Raw genomic sequence first — 18227 nt, forward strand, 5'->3', positions numbered from 1 at the left:
GGTCTCCATTCCTGCAGAGGGAGCCCCGGGCAAGGGCGGCCCTGTGGACCCCGGCCATCCTGGAAGGACCCCAAGGGGCCACGTGGGCCCCAGGCCCGGGGTCTGGGAGGCTGAGGGGGGCAGGGTTGGGACAGCCCAGGGCACCTGGGGCCGGGCCTCGGGCCATCTCTGGGGCACCCACAGCAGTGCCGGCCCTGAAAAGGAGGGGACAGGGTGATGCCGACGTGAAGCCGCTCCTGGGCTCCAGCCTTCACCGCCCCGAGTCCCCAAATGTCCTCAACTGCAGGCCCTCAGTCAGAGCTGTCGAGGGTCTCCTCGTTCTCCCCACCCCAATGCCCCCTCCTCCCCTCGGGGACAGCAGGTCTGGCTTTGAGATGACTTCCCCGCCCAGCAGACCCCACAGAAGGCCCGGCTCTGCCCAGACCCACAGCCTGGGGGGCAGGGCCCCTCTCCGTGCATGACAAACGTGGGGGCCGACCCCCCCGTGACCAATGTCCCTGTCCACAGTGGCTTTCTTCTGTTTGATTGCCCCGTTGTCTTACGTCCCCAGCAAAACTCTTGAACCCAAGTGGAATCCACATCCGGGAGAGGGGCTGTGTTTGCAGAGGGCTAACAGGTCTGGGAGAGTGGCCCTCTGTCTGTCTCCACTGGTCCCCGTGCTGGGTCCACACTCAGCCTGCTGTATTGAAGGCAACTCACCGTGTCTCTGACCCCGGGCCAGAAGGGCCCCCTTGAGCCACACACGGCAGGAGGCCAGGGAATGAACCGGCTTCTCTTTCCTCCCGGCTGCGGGGGCGTCTGGCCCGACCCCCCACACTGGGGGGTGACCATCTGGGACCAACCATCCATCCCTCGTCCTGGAGGCTGTGACTGCCGCCTCCCTCTGCCTTCCCCGCCCCCACAGTCCACAGGAATCCCAGACAAACTTTAATCAGAGGTACTCTATTAATTAAAACCCTCCCGAATTAACTCAAAACGGATCACAGATCTAAGTCCAAAATGCAAAGGCACAGAGGTGTCTGGCTGGTTCCATCAGTGGAGCAAATGATTCTTGATCTGGGGGTCGTGAGTAAGAGCCCCACGTCGGGGGTAGAGTTTACTTTTAAAAATATATGCGGGCGCCTGGGAGGTCCAAGCATCCGACTCTTGATTTCGGCTCGGGTCATGATCTCACAATTCATGAGTTCGAGCCCCGCGTCGGGCTCGGTGCTGACGGCTCGGAGCCTGGAGCCTGCTTCTGTTTCAGTGTCTCCCTCTCTCTCTGCCCCTAACCCACTCCCATTCTGTCTGTCTCTCTCAAAAATAAACATACGTTAAAAAAAAAAAAAATCAAGTCAATTAAAACACAACCACCACCAAGCAAAAACCCTCCAATGACTTCCTGCTGTACTTTTGGATGGAACTCAAATATCTTAAAGCCCAGGCTGACCTGGGCCAGGCTCACCCCGCTGCCTCTGAGCCCACGGTTCCCCACTTGCTCCCCGACAGCCGGTCACGTGGGCCTTCTTACCGTCCGCACACCTGCCATGCCGGTCCTACCCCAGGGCCTTCGCACTAGCCGTCCCCTCTGCCTGCAAGGTGCTGAGCCCTGACCTTGGCAGGGTTAGCTAATTCCTATCATCCAGAACTCAGATCAGACGTCACGTCCTCAGAAAGCCCTCTCTTGCCCATGCATAAAATCTGTGCGTCCCTTCCTGCCCCCACCCATCAAGGTCTCTCTTATCATCCAGCTTTATTTTCTTCCTGCTGCTTGGTGCTATCTGAAATCACCTTCTTTATCTGTTTGTTTAACTGCTTGTGGACCGACTCCCCATTAGAATGTAGACACCACGGCTCGGTGACTTTGTCCGGCCCATTCACGGCTGTGTCCCTGCGGGAGAACGGCCGCCAGCCCCCTGTTGATCAATATTTGATCAATAGTTGATCAATATTTGTTGATTGCATAAATGAAGTAACGAATGGCAAGATGGAGTCTTAGCTCTGTGCGAACTTGGGGAACGTCTCAGGATCTCCGTCTCTTCGTAAACTCGATTTTTCATCCAGCTCCAAAGCACTAGGAGAGAGCGAAGGGTGGGGGGCTTCTCCCTGGACAAACCCTCGTCCGCCTGAGAGGCTGCAGGTTCCCGCCAAGGATGGCCTCCCGGGGACCGAGAAGGGTCGTCAGCTCCCCAGCTGTGGCCCACCTGCCCCGGAGCCCCGGGAGCACCAGGCTCACGCGGGCAAGGCCGTTCCTCGTGCAGCGAGCCCTGCTGTGGACCGGGAAGTCTCTGCACCTGCCTGGGACCCCGGTCCCAGCAAGGAGCGGGACCCCAGGTCCGCACAGGGGCCCCAGTTGGTTCTGTGCTGCGGGGCTGACCCCGAGCCTTACTGAGGAGGTGAGCCCGACTTCATTTCCTTCTCCGGAAAATAGCTCTGAGGTGTGCGGTCTCCCCAGGCCCAGGAGAGGCTCTGGCCCCACCACCCGGGAGCCCACAGGGGCCCTCCCCCCCCCCACCCCGTCCCAGGGCATCTCCTAAGAGGAGGGCACCTTGTGCATCGAGTGGGGGCCACACTGGCGGGGATGGGGTGGGGAGAGGGAAGCCCCACAGGACAGGGCAGAATCAGAACAGCAGGAAACACCCAGACCCCAGCCCGGCACAGTGCAGAGCGCCACAGGCGGGGGCTGTGGTCACGGTCACGGGCAGGCAGGTATGGAAAGGCTCAAAGCCGCCAGAAAGGCTCTGAGGGCAAGCTTCCTTGTTCTACAGACGGGGAAACTGAGGCCTGCTGAGGTCCTTGCTAATGGAGGGTCAAGGCTGGAGTCAAATGTCTCGGTCATGGGACGCCCCCCCCCCACCCACGTCTCCAACCCCAGGCCCCCGGAGCCCCACGCGCCCCCCATGCTCTGTGCAGTGGGCCCACGGGGCTTTCCTGCGGGAGAACAAAACTCCAGTTAGAAAGCCTCACCCCTGCAGTTAAAACTGGAGAGACACGGCAAGTGAGGGAGGGCCGGTCCCCAGGGCTCCGTGTTCCCCGTGCGGGGCTCCAGTGTCCTGCCCTGAGCCCTGGAAGGGAAGGAGGCTGCGGGGGAGGTGGGAGGCAGGGGGAGCAGTCTCGGGCACCTGCGGGCCGGTGTGACAACAGCCCCCGGGGTGGCTGAGGGAGCCTCGCGGGGGCACAGGCGGGACCAGTGAGCTGTGTGACCTTGGGCAGCCCAGGGCCCTCTCGGGACAAGAGGGATTAGACCTGCGTGTGCTCACGTCCCTCCAGCGACGCTGGCTCGAGACCACGGCCGTCTGCCCTGGTCGGGAAGCATCCAAGACGTGTCTCTGTTTCATTCTGAGTCCCTTTTTACAGCTGGAGGTTTCCGCGAGAGGCGTCCGCTCTGTGTGAGCAGCAGTTGAGTGAAACAGAAGCATCCGCTGGGGTGCGTGCATGTGCGTGTGTGTGCGTGTGTGCGTGATGGTGCAATCCCTTCCCTGCAGCACTGGGGACCGAGGGGACATGAGCAGGCTAGCGGCGGTCCCAGGAGATGTTCTGGTGTCTCCGGAGCGGGGACAGCTGTAGGGAGACTCCAGACATGGGGAGCCTGGGGACAGCAAAGGAACAGAACGGGAGACACCACAGCCCCGACCGGCGGCGGCCAGAGGTGACCCCCATGACCGCACTGGTGGGACGGATGACTGACTCTGCAAGGTGGAGGCAGCCGCTCCAGCCACGACCTTCGCCTGCCGGGAGCCTCCCCACTCCCCCGGGTTCTGGTTCCGGAGCCAGCTCCCTCCACCCGGATCACTTGTGGCCTCTGTCGCTGGCCAGGCCTCTCCTCCGCCTCGTCCTGCGAGCTCCCCGCACCCCCGCGCCCCTCCCCAGACTGCCTGCCCTTTGCTCTCTGGTCCTTCTCTTCCCCTTCTCCCTGTGACGTCCCTGTTCCCCAGACTCTGCGTGTTATGGGCTGAATGGTGTCCCCCAGAATTCATGGGCGGAAGCTCTAAGCCTCAGATCTCAGAACGTGACTGTACTCAGAGGTGCGGCCTCTAAGGAGGTGACTGAGGCAAAACGAGGTCGCGTAGGTGCCCACAGGGGATCTTCGTTGCTGAAACCCTCCGGGCTGGGGGACTTCTCTATACAGTCCGAGGAAACGGATATTCTGATGTCCTCACTCGGATGTGCACAGAGTCCTAACTACCCGGCTCTAAGTTACGCTGAGGCTAGTGCGTCCACACCCGGGGCCTCGGCCTCTGCCCCCACGTGTTGTTCGGAGGTGGGGTCCCCCGGCAGAGTGGGGTGCTCACGGGCTCTAAGTTACTGCGGCTCACCACAGCCCTGGGCGACCCGGAGCCTCGTTCTCCTGGCTTGTAAAAGTGGGGATCGAGACGCCCACTTGACGGGGCGACCAATTCAGACGGGCGACCAAGACGAGGCCGGGCTTGTGAGGCTCGGGGCGGCCGGCGTGAAGGGCCCGGGCCGGGCTGCGACCTGTACTCGGCGCTCAAGGACGGCGGCCGCTGTTCGGTCGTTTCTCACAAGCCTGACCTCCTTGCAGGATCTGGCAGGTCAGTGAAGGGAGTCGCCGAGCGGGAGGCCGCGGCCCCTGCTTTCCCTCACCTGCCCACGGTCCCCACCGAGCCCCTTCTCAGCGAGTGAGGGTGTTTACTGAGCACACAGGGTGAAGCCTGTTGGGGGGGGGGGGCAGCTTATGTGCACAGTGATCACACAAACTCTTTTTTTTAAAGTAGGTTTCACGTCCAGTGCGGAGCCCGACACGGGGCTTGAACTCATGACCCTGAGATCAAGACCCGAGCTGCAATCAAGAGTCAGATGCATAACCGACTGAGCCACCCAGGCGCCTCTTAAATTCAGTTTTTGCAGTTTTTTTATGCTTATTTATTTTTTGAGAGGGAGAGAGAGCGAGCAAGCGTGGGGGAGGGGCAGAGAGAGAGGGAGACACTGAATCCGAAGCAGGCTCCAGGCTCCGAGCTGTCAGCACAGAGCCCGACGCAGGGCTCGAACCCACGAACCGTGAGGTGGTGACCTGAGCCGAAGTCGGACATCCAACCGACGGAGTCCCCCAGGCGCCCCTGCAGTCTCCTTTCTTAAGTGGAAATAGGCCCGCCCTCCACCCCCTGCTTAAAACCCCCGTGGGTGCTCCCACCTTCGATCGTGGGGTCCCACAGCCGTGCCACGCCAGCTCTGGACGCCTGCCACGCGGAAGACGCTACCGACGCCGAGTGCCGGCGGGCAGCCCCCGCCTGGCACAGGCACCTCTTCCCTCTGGAAGGTCCCCTTATCTTTCAGGCCCAATCTGCAGTGTCACCGCCTCTGCGGGCTCCTCGCGAGCACCTGCCGTCCGCTCCCGGCGCTCTTACCGCCTGTTGAGCGTTGACCGCCCGGAGAGACGGACTTACGGCCGTCCTTCCACATCTCCTTCCCCCACCAGATCGGAAGGCCCTTCGGGGAGGAAGAGACTGGGTCACATCCGCCGCTCTGGTGTCCCACACACCGTGGGGCTCCGGGCGTGCAGATCGAGTAAATATCTTACCGGTGACCTCACGCGAGTCTACCACGGAACCGGGCGCTGCCTCTGCCTCCGCCTCCGCCCGCGTCACCCCCCGCGGCCGGGGAAGGACAAGGTGGCTTCAAGGCCACCTTCCATCTCTGCCTTGCCTGTCCCCTGACCCCGCGGTCCCCGGGGTGTCCGACCCCCAGGGCTGCCCTGGACATCTCAGGATACTGACAGCAGCTCAGCGAAGGTCTCGGTACGCGAATACTTTGTAGCTCATTTCAGATAAGCCGTAAATAAACGCCTCCCGACAGTAACGGCCACGTCTTTTCTCCGTCTTCGGCTCCTTTCTGGCGTGTCTCCTCCGACGCCCAGGCGTGTTGGCTGTGGCCACAGCTCGACTCCGTCCAACAGCATCTCTCAGACTCACAGGACGTGCCAGGAGGTGGGCCCCCCGACCACCCGAGGACTCTGAGGTTTGGGGTGGGAGACGAGGACCCGCCAATTCAGACAGGCGACCAAGACGAGGCCGGGCGCGTGCGGGCGAGGCTGGGTCTGGGGTCTGGGCTCAGGGAGCATCTTGGAGAGCAGAGGGCAGTAAGAGTGGAAACGGGACTCAAGGCTGCTTTCCTCTCCACTGGCCTCCATTAAAAAAGGCAGGCAAGGGGTGCCTGGGTGGCTTGGTCGGTTGAGCGTCCGACTTTGGCTCAGGTCATGATCTCGTGGTCCGTGAGTTCGAGCCCCGCATGGGGCTCTGTGCTGACCGCTCAGAGCCTGGAGCCTGTTTCAGATTCTGTGTCTCCCTCTCTCTCTGCTCCTCTCCTGTTCACACTCTGTCTCTCTCTGTCTCAAAAATAAATAAACGTTAAAAAAATTAAAAAAAAAAAAAGGCGGGCGATTGGGGCGCCCGGGGGGCTCAGCCGGTTCAGCGTCCGACTCGGTGTCGGCTCAGGTCACGATCTCACGGTTCATGGGTTCGAGCCCCCGCATCGGGCTTTGTGCTGACAGCACGGAGCCTGCTTGGGATTCTCTCTCCCTCTCTCTGCCCCTCCCCTGCTCGCTTGCTCTCTCTCCTTCTCTCAAAACAAGTAAACAAACTTAAGAAAAAAGAAAGGCAGGCGACCGGGGGCACTGGCTGGCTTGCTCGGTGCAGCGTGACTCTTGATCTCCGGGTCGTGAGGGTGAGCCCCACGTTGAGCGTAGAGATGACTTTAAAAATAAGGGCAGGCGATCACTTGGTTTGAGAACCAGTCTGGAGCCAGTGGTGCCGGGAACAGGGGCCGTGGCCGCCCCCTCCCCCCCACCCCCGACCAGAGCTCTGGATCTGGGACCTGCCTTCCTAGCTATTATGTTCCCTGAGCCCCAGATTCCTTTCTGATCCCCATGAGAACAAGAGCAACTCCTGGTTATTGGAGCAGCGTCCTGTCGGACCGAGCCCAGCAGGTGAGTTCCCGGAGGACAAAGCAACTTGCCTCAGGTCACATGGCTACCAAGGGATGTGACTCTCCAGACCTCTTGCTGAGACCAAGGAGAAGCCTGGACACGGGGGGGCCGCTCCACAAGGCCCTCCCTCAGCCGGGCCACCCAGGAGGCAGCGAGGGGTGAGGGCGGCCGAGAGGTCACCTGCCTGCACACCGGGGACGGTGATGCTGGGGGCAGGGGCAGAGGCTCGGAGGAGGAGGAAGATTCAAGAGCTTCCTTCTAAGGGATACTAAGCCGCTTTGTCACTGTGTCGCGGGGAATACGTGAAATCACCTGTCACAGCTGGCAGAGGCAATGAGATGGCTCCGGTGTCCCTGCAGGGTCTCCTCACGTGTCCGGCGACCTGGGGCCTCAGCGGTTAGCGCCTGGTGCCCTCTAGTGGCGCAGCTGGGCAGTGGGGCACCGGCAGCCAGAGCACGTCTTCCCGGGCTGTCCCTTTGTCAGGGGCACGTATGGGAGCCACCTGCTGTCCCTGAGCGCTCTCTGGGGGACAATGGGGGACACTGGAAAGAGGAAGTGGGGTCTGAAGACTGGGATTCTGGCCCCAGATGCCTTAAATAAGTGCCTTGGGTTATTCACGTGAGCGAAGGGATGCCCACGCCCCCCTCCCCCCCCCCCGCCGCCTGCCTCGGGGACCCTGGAGAGACAGGTGACAGCTCCTCGCCAGGTCAAAAGCATTGCTGAAGAGCAATCTATTGCGGTCATGAGAAAACAAGTGACAGCGCAGGTCCTGGATGCCAAGGACGGATGGAGGGCTGGTGTGGGGGAAGGGGCTGGGGCAGGGGAGCCAAGGAGGAGAAGGCGTCCCCCGCAGAGGCGACGGTGTAAGTGCGGCCGGGGAGGGCGGCGGGGAAGGGCGTCAGCAGAGACAGACACGTCCGTGCAGGGCGAAGTGAGCTTCCGGGGAGAGCCAGGCCATGGGGTTGGAAATGCTCACTTCCTGTCCCTTTCTCTTAATCCAAAAGGCAGGTAGGTCCGTACTGCCCAACCCGATCTACAGACTCGATGCTCTGCCTATCAAAATTCCAGGGGCATTTTTCACCGAACTAGAACCAACCATCCTGAAATTCGGTGGACGCACAAAAGATCCTGCACAGCCAAAGCAAAGCTGGAGGCGCCAAACTATGTTACAAAGTTACGGTAACACAAACAGTATGGTGTCAGCGGGAAGACAGACATGTTGATCGAGGGAACAGAACAGAGAGCCCCCAAATAAACCCACACACATACGGGCAGGCAATTACGACAAAGGAGGCAAGAGTATACAACCGGGGAAAGACAGTCTCTTCAATAAATGGCAGGAAAACTGGACAGCTGCATGCAACAGAATAAAACTGGACCGTTTTCTCACACCACACACAGGAACTAACTCAAAATGGATTAAAGATCTGAAGGTTAAGGCCTGAAACCATAAAACTCCCAGAAGAAAACATACGTGGTAAACTATTAGACATTGGTCTTGGTGATGATTTTTTTTTTTAATTTTTTAAATGTTTATTTATTTTTGAGAGACAGCATAGTGGAGGGGCAGAGAGAGAGAGGGAGGCACAGAATCCGAAGCAGGCTCCAGGCTCCGCGCTGTCACCACAGAGCCCGACGCGGGGCTCAAACTCACAGACCTTGAGATCGTGACCTGAGCCGAAGTCGGACGCTTAAATGACTGAGCTACCCAGGCGCCCCCTGGTGATTTTTCTAATTTGACACCAAAAGGAGAAGGAACAGAAGTGAAAATCGACAAGTAGGACCACATCGTACGAAAAAGCTTCTGCACAGCTCAGGAAGCAATCAACAAAATGAGAAGGTGGCCTACTGACTAGGGGAAGACAGCATATCCGATTAGGGGGTTATAGCAGAAATAGATAAAGAACCCACACAGCTCAACAACAGTAACAATCATTTCATCAGAAAATGGGCAGAAGATCGGAAGAGGCGTTTCTCCGAAGAAGACAGACAACGGCCAACAGACACGTGAAAAGATGCTGAACATCACTCACCATCAGGAAAATGCAAATCGAGACAATGAGATACCACCTTACGCCTGTCAGAATGGCTAAAATCGTAAAGACAAGAAAACAACCGGCGTGGGCGAGGATGCGGAGAAAGGGGAACCCTCGGGCACCGTTGGTGGGAATACAGACTGGTGCAGCCACCGCGGAAAACGGCGCGGGGGTTCCTCAAAAAATTAAAAACAGAAATACTACTCCACTTCTGGGTTTTCATCTGAAGGAAATGAAAACGCTGACTCGGAAGGGTGTCTGTCCTCCCACGTTCGCTGCAGCGTTATTTACAATCGCCAAGACACGGGAACAGCCATCCATCGACAGGTGAACGGATGAAGAAAATGCGGCGTAAATATGAGGGAATATTACTAGGCCATAAAAAAGAGTGAGACTTTGCCATTTGCGACAAGGACGCATCTCAAGGGCATTATCCTAAGTGAAATTCGTCAGATGGAGAAAGACAAAGACTATATGATACGATCTCTCTTACATGTGGAATCTTAAAAAACCAAAGACCAAAACCAGGATCATAGATACAGAGGATATTGGTAGTTGCCAGAGGCAGTGGCTGTGGGGTAGATGAGATGGGTGAAGTGTTTTTCTTGTTTAGTTTAAATGAATTGAATAACTTGTATTTTTTTTTTAAGTATAATTTAGGGCGCCGGGGTGGCTCAGTCGGTTGCGTATCTGACTTCAGCTCATGATCTCGCGGTTCGTGGGTTCGAGCCCCGTGTCGGGCTCTGTGTCGACAGCTCGGAGCCTGGAGCCCGCTTCGGATTCTGTGTCTCCCTCCCTCTCTGCCCCTCCCCTGCTTCTGCTGTCTCTTTCTCTCTCTCAAAAATCAATAAAAGACTTTACTGACTCAGAATGTCAGCAACTAGGAATTTGAAGTTTTTCCCATTAAAAAAAGGAAGTAGGAATATTTGCTTCTATGAAACAGAAAAAACTAAAACGTCTACTTTCTTGAAGCACGTTTGCCAGAGGCTTAATACCGTCAGAACAAGGTTCCCACCCTCCAGAGTAGGCTGTGAGGAGGCCAGTCCCGACCCCGTCGGCTTTCTGGGTCTCCTTCCCAGGCCCCTGCCAGGGACCCCTGCCTCCACCCCAGCTCCTCACCAGCCGGGCCTTCCCGCCCTTCCTCCCGCGGAGGGCCCGTCGGAGGGGCGAGGACAGCTCAGGGCTTCGGAAAACGGGTCTTAGGTTTAGGCCACGGGCTTTCCTCCTCACTGGCTGCGTTCCTAACTTCTCCCAGCTCCAGTGTTCCCATCAGTAAAATGGGGAAATACTAATTCCACCACAATTCTCAAATTAGGGGCGCCTGGGGGCTCAGTCGGGTAAGTGTCCGACTCTGGGTTTCGGCTCAGGTCATGATCTCACGGTTTGTGGACTCGAGTCCCACGTCGGGCTCTGCGCTGACAGCGGGGAGCCTGCTTGGGGATTCGGTCTGTCTCCCTCTCTCTCTGCCCCTCCCCCACTCATTCTCTCCCTCTCTCTCTCTCTCTCTCTCTCAAAATAATAATAATAATAATTCTCAAAGATGAAATGAGGCCGTGCATCTCGCACATGTAACATCGCGCCTGGCGCTCGGTCGGTTCAGGCACTTCGCGTGTTTTAGGTCACACAGGAGGAGCTGTTGACCAGGAACAGCAACAGGGTGTGCCGCCTGGTAAGGGCTAGCCGGGCACAGGGACGTGTCCCCAGGTGGCCGGTGGAGAGCGGCGCAGACACTCCCCCCCCCTCCCCCCTTCTAACTGGGGAGGCCGCGTCTGCATGCTGGCCGCCACGACCTCAAGGGAAAGAGAGAAAGAAAATCAGGTGAGAAGACCGCCTCGATGCCACTTTCCGGAAGTAACTACTGGTAACAGTGGGGCCGAGATTTGTACCGTTTCCCAGGAGAGCAAAACTGGGGCAGCAGAGAAGGAAGTTTGGGGGGTCCGGAGAGAAGCCAGCTGTAGAATGGGGATTGAGGCCTGCTCTGGTCCTGATGGGGGCGGGGGCAGGGGACGGGGGTGGGGAAAGAGCAGGGGGCAGGGGCTGGGGTGGGGAGGTGGGGATGCTGGAGGCAGGGGGCAGAGGGCAGAGAGCAGGGGGCAGTGGGGAGGGGGGAGGGGGGCAGGGCAGGCAGTTACACACACGGCTTCCTTACACCCCCAGCCCTCTCCGCACCGCCTTTTCCTCTGCCTGCCACGTTCTCCACGTCCCGTGTCCACACGTGTCCCTGGCCCCCGGGCCACCCCGAACAAGGACGGTCTTACTGACCGGGGACCGGGGCGCGGCCAGGCCGCACGGGCGCCAGGCAGGGGAGTCCTCGGCACGCACTTCCCGGCGAGGCTGCGCGGGCCTCCAGCACCAGCTCTTACTCCTAAAAGCCTTGCAGGGGGCACTCGGGCCCGAGCTCGAAACCTGCGCAGGCCTGACTCTCGGGGGGCCCCGTGACCCCCCCGGGAGCTCCCAGCCTCTGGCTCTGTCTGCCTGCAGCTCCGGCCCCCGCCAGCCCAGGGCCACTCAGCTCTGTGGGAAGCTGGACACACGTGCCCTCCGGGGGGGTGACGCCCTCCTCCCTCTCCCTGGAGGTCGAATCCAGCCCTGCCCTGACCGGGCCGAAGGGCCGAAGCGAAGGGCAGGCGCCCTTAGCAGGTGAGGTCCCCCTGTGCCGGGTGGGCCCCGCGCACCAGGGACGAGCCAGGGCCCGGCAGTTGCAGGTCCTGGGTAAGTGCGTGTTGGTGGATTTAGGCCCGGGAGGGGGTGGCCTTGGGGGGGGGGGGGTGAAGGAAAGATGAGGGTCACCCGTCACCGAGGCCAGTTCGCCAGCGGGCACAGCGCCCAGAGGACGGGATCGAGTGTCAGACGTGGTTGTGAGTCCTGGGCCTACTCTCCAGCCAATTGCACTTGGGCGACTCACTTCACATTTTTTTAATTTAAAAAGAATTTTTCTAACATTTATTTCTGAGAGAGAGAGACAGACAGAGTGTGAGTGGGGGAAGGGGCAAAGAGAGAGGGAGACACAGGATGTGAAACAGGCTCCGGGCTCTGAGCGGTCGGCACAGAGCCCGACGCGGGGCTCGAACCTACGAACTGTGAGATCGTGACCTGAGCCCAAGTTGGACACTTTATCGACTGAGCCCCCAGGCGCCCCAGGTTTTTAGCAGGGTTGAGCCTGTCACTCTGGCCCCACAGGGACCAACCTGGCCCACAGGCTCTCGGGTCTGGAGTCGAAGCCCGGCGGTCTGACTCACGCGAGGGGCCCGCCACGTTCTAGACCGCGTGCCGGACTGCTCCGCACAGTCTCACTGCACACCCGCCGGAACCTTTCGGTTAAGCGTGATCCCCTATTTACAGGATGACACCTGCACACCGGACTCGCCAACATCTCCCCGGCTGCCCAGCTGAAAGTGGGAGGACTAGTGCACTTGTCGCGACGGGCACCCGGCGACGGGTGGACGTGCCAAATCCCTACGTCGTACACTTGAAACGAATGCGACTGTAGGTCAACTAGATGGAATTAAAGTAAAAATAAACTACCAGCAAATTGGCGGCGGGGGGGGGGGGGGGGCGGGGGGGGGGATTGGCAAAAACCAAGACTTGAACCCAGCGACGCTGACGCCGATGCCACAGGCGGCCAGCCCCTGGGGACACGCACGAGGGACACTGGCCTGCATGGGGACACCACAGTTCAGTCCGGCTGTGTGGGCGGCACACCCAGCCTCGGCCCCACCAGCGACCAGCGGCTCCATGAGGAGAGCTGCCCCTGGGCCTCAGCATCTTGCGTGAAGTGAGAGAAAAATCATTCCCCCCACAGAGAGCGCTGGTCTGGACCCAGCGTTCAGCAGGTAAGAGGCCCGACAGAGCTGGCAGCTTCCACCTTTGTGTCCGGGCTGCTGCCCTCCCTTCCTGCACCCCAGCCACCAGGCTCTTCTCTGCCATGAGCTCTGGTCCATTCTAGAACAATCTCCTGACCTGCTCCCGGGGGCCGGGACGGAGCAGAGTTATCTTTCCAGCTCTCAGGGTCTAGCCCACAATTTCTTGTCTTTAGACAGTGCTCCCCACAGAAGGGGGGGGGCACCCGGTAAGGTCCTGGAGTTCTCTAGAAGAAATTAAGATTAAGCATAAAAAAGCAAGGGAATAGGGGCGCCTGGCTGGCCCGGCTGCTAGGACGTGCACAACTACTGACTTTGGGGTCGAGAGTTCAAGCCCCACGTGGAGGGTAGAGCTCGTGTTAAAAATAAAAAAAAGAAAGGAGGGAAATACAAAATAAAACTTTATTGAAGCAACTAAACAGCAAACCAGAGAACACTTTGTTCCGTGGGACACCTAGGGCAGGTGAGTTAAATATCTGCGCACTTTTCTAATTGGAACAATTTTAAGTTGCTCGTACCTTTCCCGTCTGTAACTCAAAGCGAACAGCCCCGCTCACCTTTGTACCTCTGTGTCCTCAACCCGGCAGCAGGCCGACCCTGCCTTGGGCTCCGGCTGGAGGACGTGACCGAAGGAGCCATCGGCTGAAGGTCTGCAGACCTTCTTGCCGAGCGGGACTCGGGACACCCCCACCCACCGCCGGCATCAACCCCCGGAGCAGCGTCCCACAGACGGGATGGGAAACCAGCGTGGCCCGGCCTGAACACATCTGAGGAGGATTCGTCACAAGGCCCTGCACACTAGGGAGCCGAACCCGGCCCTGCACAGCCCCTCGGGGATCGGAGGCCTGGTGGCCTCACTCCTTCTTGCCTCCGGGGGCCGGGTTTCTCGTCAGGAGCTTCCCGGAGTTGGAATGGGTCAGCGTGGACACCGTGGGGGACTCCAGCTTCACTCTGTCCAGGAGGGTCTTCTTGAGTGCGGCCGGGGAGATCTTCTCCTGGTCGGCCATGGACTGCAGCTCCCTGCGGACAGAGCCCCGCGGGAGTTACGGGAGCCCGAGCTTCACGAGGCTGCCCGGTGCGCACGACCCCGGGCCCCCGAGAACCCGAGCCCGCCCCAAACCACAAGCCCCCGGATCAAACGCGCCCGGAAGCTTCTCAGAAGTGCTCTTTAGCTACGTGTGAGTCACTACCGGGTGTGCAGCTCCCCACGGTGCCTGCGGTCACAGGAGGAGTCGGCATGGAAAAGCCCCGGGTTTGGAGTCAACGCTTCCCCGGCCCTGCCTCCACCACGTACTGGCCGCCTGAGCTTGGGGACGTCGTCTCTGAGCCCCACCTTCCTCACCCTGATAGATCACAGCCACCCCGCCACCACGGCCACGGTGGGCATTAGCGAAGTAAGGCCTGCAAGCTCTCAGCTGAATCAAGTCTAATGAACCGTGGCTCTGACCGGAGCACAGACTCTGACGCCGCTAATGGACCAGGGACGGCAGGATCTGCCCGACGGGGCTGGCCCACGGGCCACGGAGAGATTAACTCACCGTGTTCGGATACAGGAGGCCTCCACGGCGTTGATGAGCAGGGAGCGGAAGCCCCCGCTCTCTAGAAAGTGCAGGGCGTGGATGGTGGCACCCCCGGGCGAGCACACATTGTCCTTGAGCTGGCCAGGGTGCTGCTCTGACGCCAGCAGCATCTTGGCAGCACCCTGGGGCGGGAGGGAAGGAGGGGAGGCGGGAGCGGCCGGTGGGCCTTCCGAACTTCCACCCTTCCCCACACCAGCCCCGCCCTTCCCCAGCCTTACCCCGGCTTCCCCACCGTGCCCCACCCCCAGTTCAGGGACCCACGGAACCCCCATCCCACACCCCGGTCCAGAACGTGCAGCGTGTAGATACCAACCAGCAGGGCCTGGGCCCCCAGTCGGACGGCCAGGCGCCGGGGCAGGCCCATCTTCACCCCACCATCAGCCAGTGCGTCCAGGGCCATGAATGCCTGCGGGGACACTCACTGAGCCCCAGGGCAGCAGGCACTCGGGGCATTCCCTAGGGCCCACTCTCCCGGTGACCGGAACTGGCGACCGGAACTGGCCGCAGAGGCTGACCTCCCCCGCTAGCTGGCCACACCCCCAGCCCCAGTCTGCCTACCGCCGGCCTGCCGCCCTCGGTCCCCAGAGGGCCTCACATAGGCAGGCCCGCTGCCGCTGAGCCCGGTGACGGCGTCGATCAGGTCCTCCTCCACCTCGGTGCAGAAGCCCACGCTGCTCATGAGCTGTTCCAGAAGCTGCCCGTCCTCCACCAGGGCGTGGGTGCCCGTGGCGTACACTGTGGCGCCCTCCCGCACCACCACGGGCGTATTGGTCATGCAGCGAATCACCTTGGGGGCCGGCTGGAACGCCATCAGCTTCTGGGACGCGGAAGACGCCCAAGTGAGTCCCTGCGGCGCAGCTTCCACCGGCACCCCTCCCCCTCCCACAGGAGCACCCGGGGAAGAGAGGGGGCACCTTCTCCACAGAGCTGATGGTGACACCGGCAGCACAGGAGACCACGATGTGCCTGGCCTGCACGTCCGCCCCGATCTCGTCCAGGATGAAGGGGATGATGTGCGGCTTCACGGCCAGGAACAGGACGTCACTGTGCCTCACCGTCTCCTTGTTGCTCCGGGTCAGGTTCACGCCCATCTTCTGCAGGAGGAGATGGTCCAGGCTCAGGGCGCGGGGCGGCCTCGCTGGGCCCATGTCCTCTTGGGGAGCAAGCGAGCTCCTGCCAAACCCACTCTACCCCTGCAGCCTGGAATTCCTGTCCCTCGGGGAGTCTGCCCCTCCCCCCAGGGGCCCAAAGTCCCCTGTCCCACTACTAGGCGGGTGAGCTAAACGCTGGATACGGACAAGCTTCTCCGAGGCAGCCAGGAAACAGCTGTCTCCCATCCAGGGGTTCGCATGGAAAAGGGCACAGGCAAAGGGAAAGGTGAACCGGGAGCGCCCAGTGGGAGGCAGAGGAGTTGGGTCCAGCCTTGGACCATGGCTGTTCGCCAGGCCGCGCGGTCTCCGCGTGGTCCAGGGGCGACCCGGAGGTCACCCCTCCGCTTTGGACTCCAAACTGAAAAGCGGGGCCCTCCAGTTCTGGGAGCTGCCCAGATTTAGGGTGAAGAACTAACTCAGCCAGCTTTCCCAGCGATCACTCGTGCCTCAGAATAACTCCGAAAAGGGGCTACCGTGGGCTCCGCTTTGCAAAAGAGGAAACTGAGGCTCAGCGTGGTTGAGCACCTTAGCGTCGCACTGCCAGCAGGTGAATTAGGCAGTTTGTTCGCCGCACAACAGTGTGCCGGTCGCTTAGCACACCTCGGCCTCCATCAGTGTCGGGCCCACCCCGCGCCGTCCGCCCCCTCGCCCGCCCCTCGGCCCCGGCCTCCCCGGCCCCGCCTACCCGGAGCGAGGACACGGTGGGCAGGTCCATTTCCGGGGAGCTGGCTATGATCCTGTGGGCCGACAGGATGCCTGCGGAGGACGGGACCCGTCAGCCGGCGCCCCCGGGAGTCCCGGACGCGGCTGCGGCCCGTCCGCCCCCGCGCGCTCACCTGCGGCCGTGAAGCCCCGCGCCAGCGCACAGGCCAGCTGGCCCGCGCCGATGAAGCCCACGCTCATGACCGCGGGAAGGGGCTCGGCGCCGCCCGGGAGCTGCACGAGGCCGGGCCGACAGAGCCCCCAGAGGCCCGCGCGCGCCCCGGAAGCCAGACCCGCGGGGCTTCCGGCGGCTTCGGGACCCCTCCCCACTGCCTCCGCGGCAGACGGCGCCGCGCGCCACGCGAGGGCGGCCAATCCGCGGCCAGAAGCTCGACGGACCAATCCGCGGCCAGAACCTCGGACGGACCAGTCCGCGGCCGGGAGCTCGGGCCGTGTGCCCGCCCCTTGCGTCCGGGATTGGGCGGTCGGAACCTCCGGAGCGGAGGCCGGAAGTCGTGTCCCCAGCTGGCGTGTTCGTCGGGGGGCTCCTCCAGACGTCCGGGGGTTCCGGGCGCGGGTCAGGCGGAAGTGTGGCCAGAGTTGTGCCTGGGGCGGACCGGCCGCCGCCGACTGTGGGCGGGAGGCGTCACCGGCTTGCAGGGCTGAATGGGGCGGGGATCGGGCCGGCTAGCGGCGGCGCGCACCCGGCTGAGCGGGGCTGCCGCTGGAAGCCCCAGCTGCCCGCTCGCTCCCGGCCCGCGGGCGTGGTGGCCGAGCAGCCGGTGCTCGGCTGGAACCTGCAGGGCTCCCAGGAACTGGTCCCGAGGCGTGGTGGATAGGCTCCTTTCCGGTGCTTGGGAGGATGGACTCCTGAAGTAGGGAGGCGGCCAGCCCCCTGCGGGTCGACCGCCGTCTGTGCTTCCTAATTCGCCCTTTCCGGTTGATCTCCACCCAGGCACACACCTGCGGGCAGAGCGTCCCCCGTGGGAACCGAGACTTCCCCCTGGAGCGCAGGGACCGCCCTGAGCCTGGTGCCCGACCCCAAGACCGTGGTGACCTGACCTTCACTGCCCACCTGCTCGGGCCCACGACCTGTGTCCCACACTTTCTTTATATGAACCTGGACGTGCTTTGAGCACTTTGGAGACGGTCTTTGAGACCCTAGTCTGCAGTCTCCGGGTGGTGGTCTCACCGAAATAAATTCCTTTCCTGTTTCCCACCATCCGTCTCTCTGCCTTTGATTTTGTGCGTGGCTAGCACCCGAATCTGGTCTGTCTGGGACCCCCAGGGCCGGGTGCTCTCGCCCCCTGCGCCCCGGGTACAGGTAGGGCCCCGCCAAGTACAGGGAGGTCTATGCCTTCGCCACCCCACCACTCGGTGTATACGCCCCACACACGGGCGGTTTCCACTTCCATCCTCAGTAAAGGTGTAAGTAAGGGGCCTCGGGGACCGGGTGACAAAAAATACGGAGGAAGAACGCAGCATCCCTGAAGGATTAGCAGGAGCGGGAGAGACCGTGGCCTCCCCAGCCCCTGTCTGCCTGCGGTTCCGCAGCCCCGCCCCTGCCCCCTCCCTGCACCCCTCCCTGGGCTGCGAGCTTCCTCTACCTGCTCCCCCTGAGCAGGCCCCACCCTCTCGGTTCTTGCACCCTTAAAGGTGCAGGCCAAATGGTCACTATTTTTATATTAAAAGTTTTTATTTGTTTTTATTTTTTTTAATGTTTACTTATTTTTGAGGTTGAGAGGGACAGAGCCTGGGCAGGGGAGGGGCAGAGGGAGAGGGAGACACAGAATCTGAAGCAGGCTTCAGGCTCTGAGCTAAGAGCATAGAGCCCAACTTGGGGCTTGAACCCAGAACAGTGAGATCATGACCTGAGTGATGTCGGATGCTTAACCAGACTGAGTGCCCCCAGGTGCCCCATAACTTTTTCTGATTAGAAAAGGAATACAGGCAGGGGCGCCTGGGGGGTTCAGGTC

General features: G+C 61.0%; 1 protein-coding gene across 1 annotated transcript; it reads right to left on the bottom strand.

The window, feature by feature from the left end:
* Nucleotides 1-13202: 13202 nt before the first annotated feature.
* Nucleotides 13203-16545, bottom strand: PYCR2 (pyrroline-5-carboxylate reductase 2). Its single transcript, XM_042976675.1, has 7 exons — nt 16386-16545; nt 16235-16305; nt 15313-15492; nt 14994-15215; nt 14712-14804; nt 14357-14520; nt 13203-13838 (listed from the first exon to the last, which is right to left on the bottom strand). Exons 1-7 carry the CDS (start codon nt 16450-16452, stop codon nt 13673-13675), a joined length of 963 nt encoding a protein of 320 aa, XP_042832609.1. The 5' UTR covers nt 16453-16545; the 3' UTR covers nt 13203-13672.
* Nucleotides 16546-18227: the final 1682 nt, after the last annotated feature.

Source organism: Panthera tigris, chromosome F3, assembly GCF_018350195.1.
Source record: "Panthera tigris isolate Pti1 chromosome F3, P.tigris_Pti1_mat1.1, whole genome shotgun sequence".
Classification (NCBI taxonomy): Eukaryota; Metazoa; Chordata; class Mammalia; order Carnivora; family Felidae; genus Panthera; species Panthera tigris.

Coding starts and splice junctions, on each gene's coding strand:
- PYCR2 (XM_042976675.1), bottom strand. CDS start 16,452: ATGAGCGTGGGCTTCATCGGCGCGGGCCAGCTGGCCTGTGCGCTGGCG. Junction 16,306..16,385: donor GCGGGGCTTCACGGCCGCAG/GTGAGCGCGCGG, acceptor CGTCCTCCGCAG/GCATCCTGTCGGCCCACAGG. Junction 13,839..14,356: donor GCCTCCTGTATCCGAACACG/GTGAGTTAATCT, acceptor CTCTGTCCGCAG/GGAGCTGCAGTCCATGGCCG.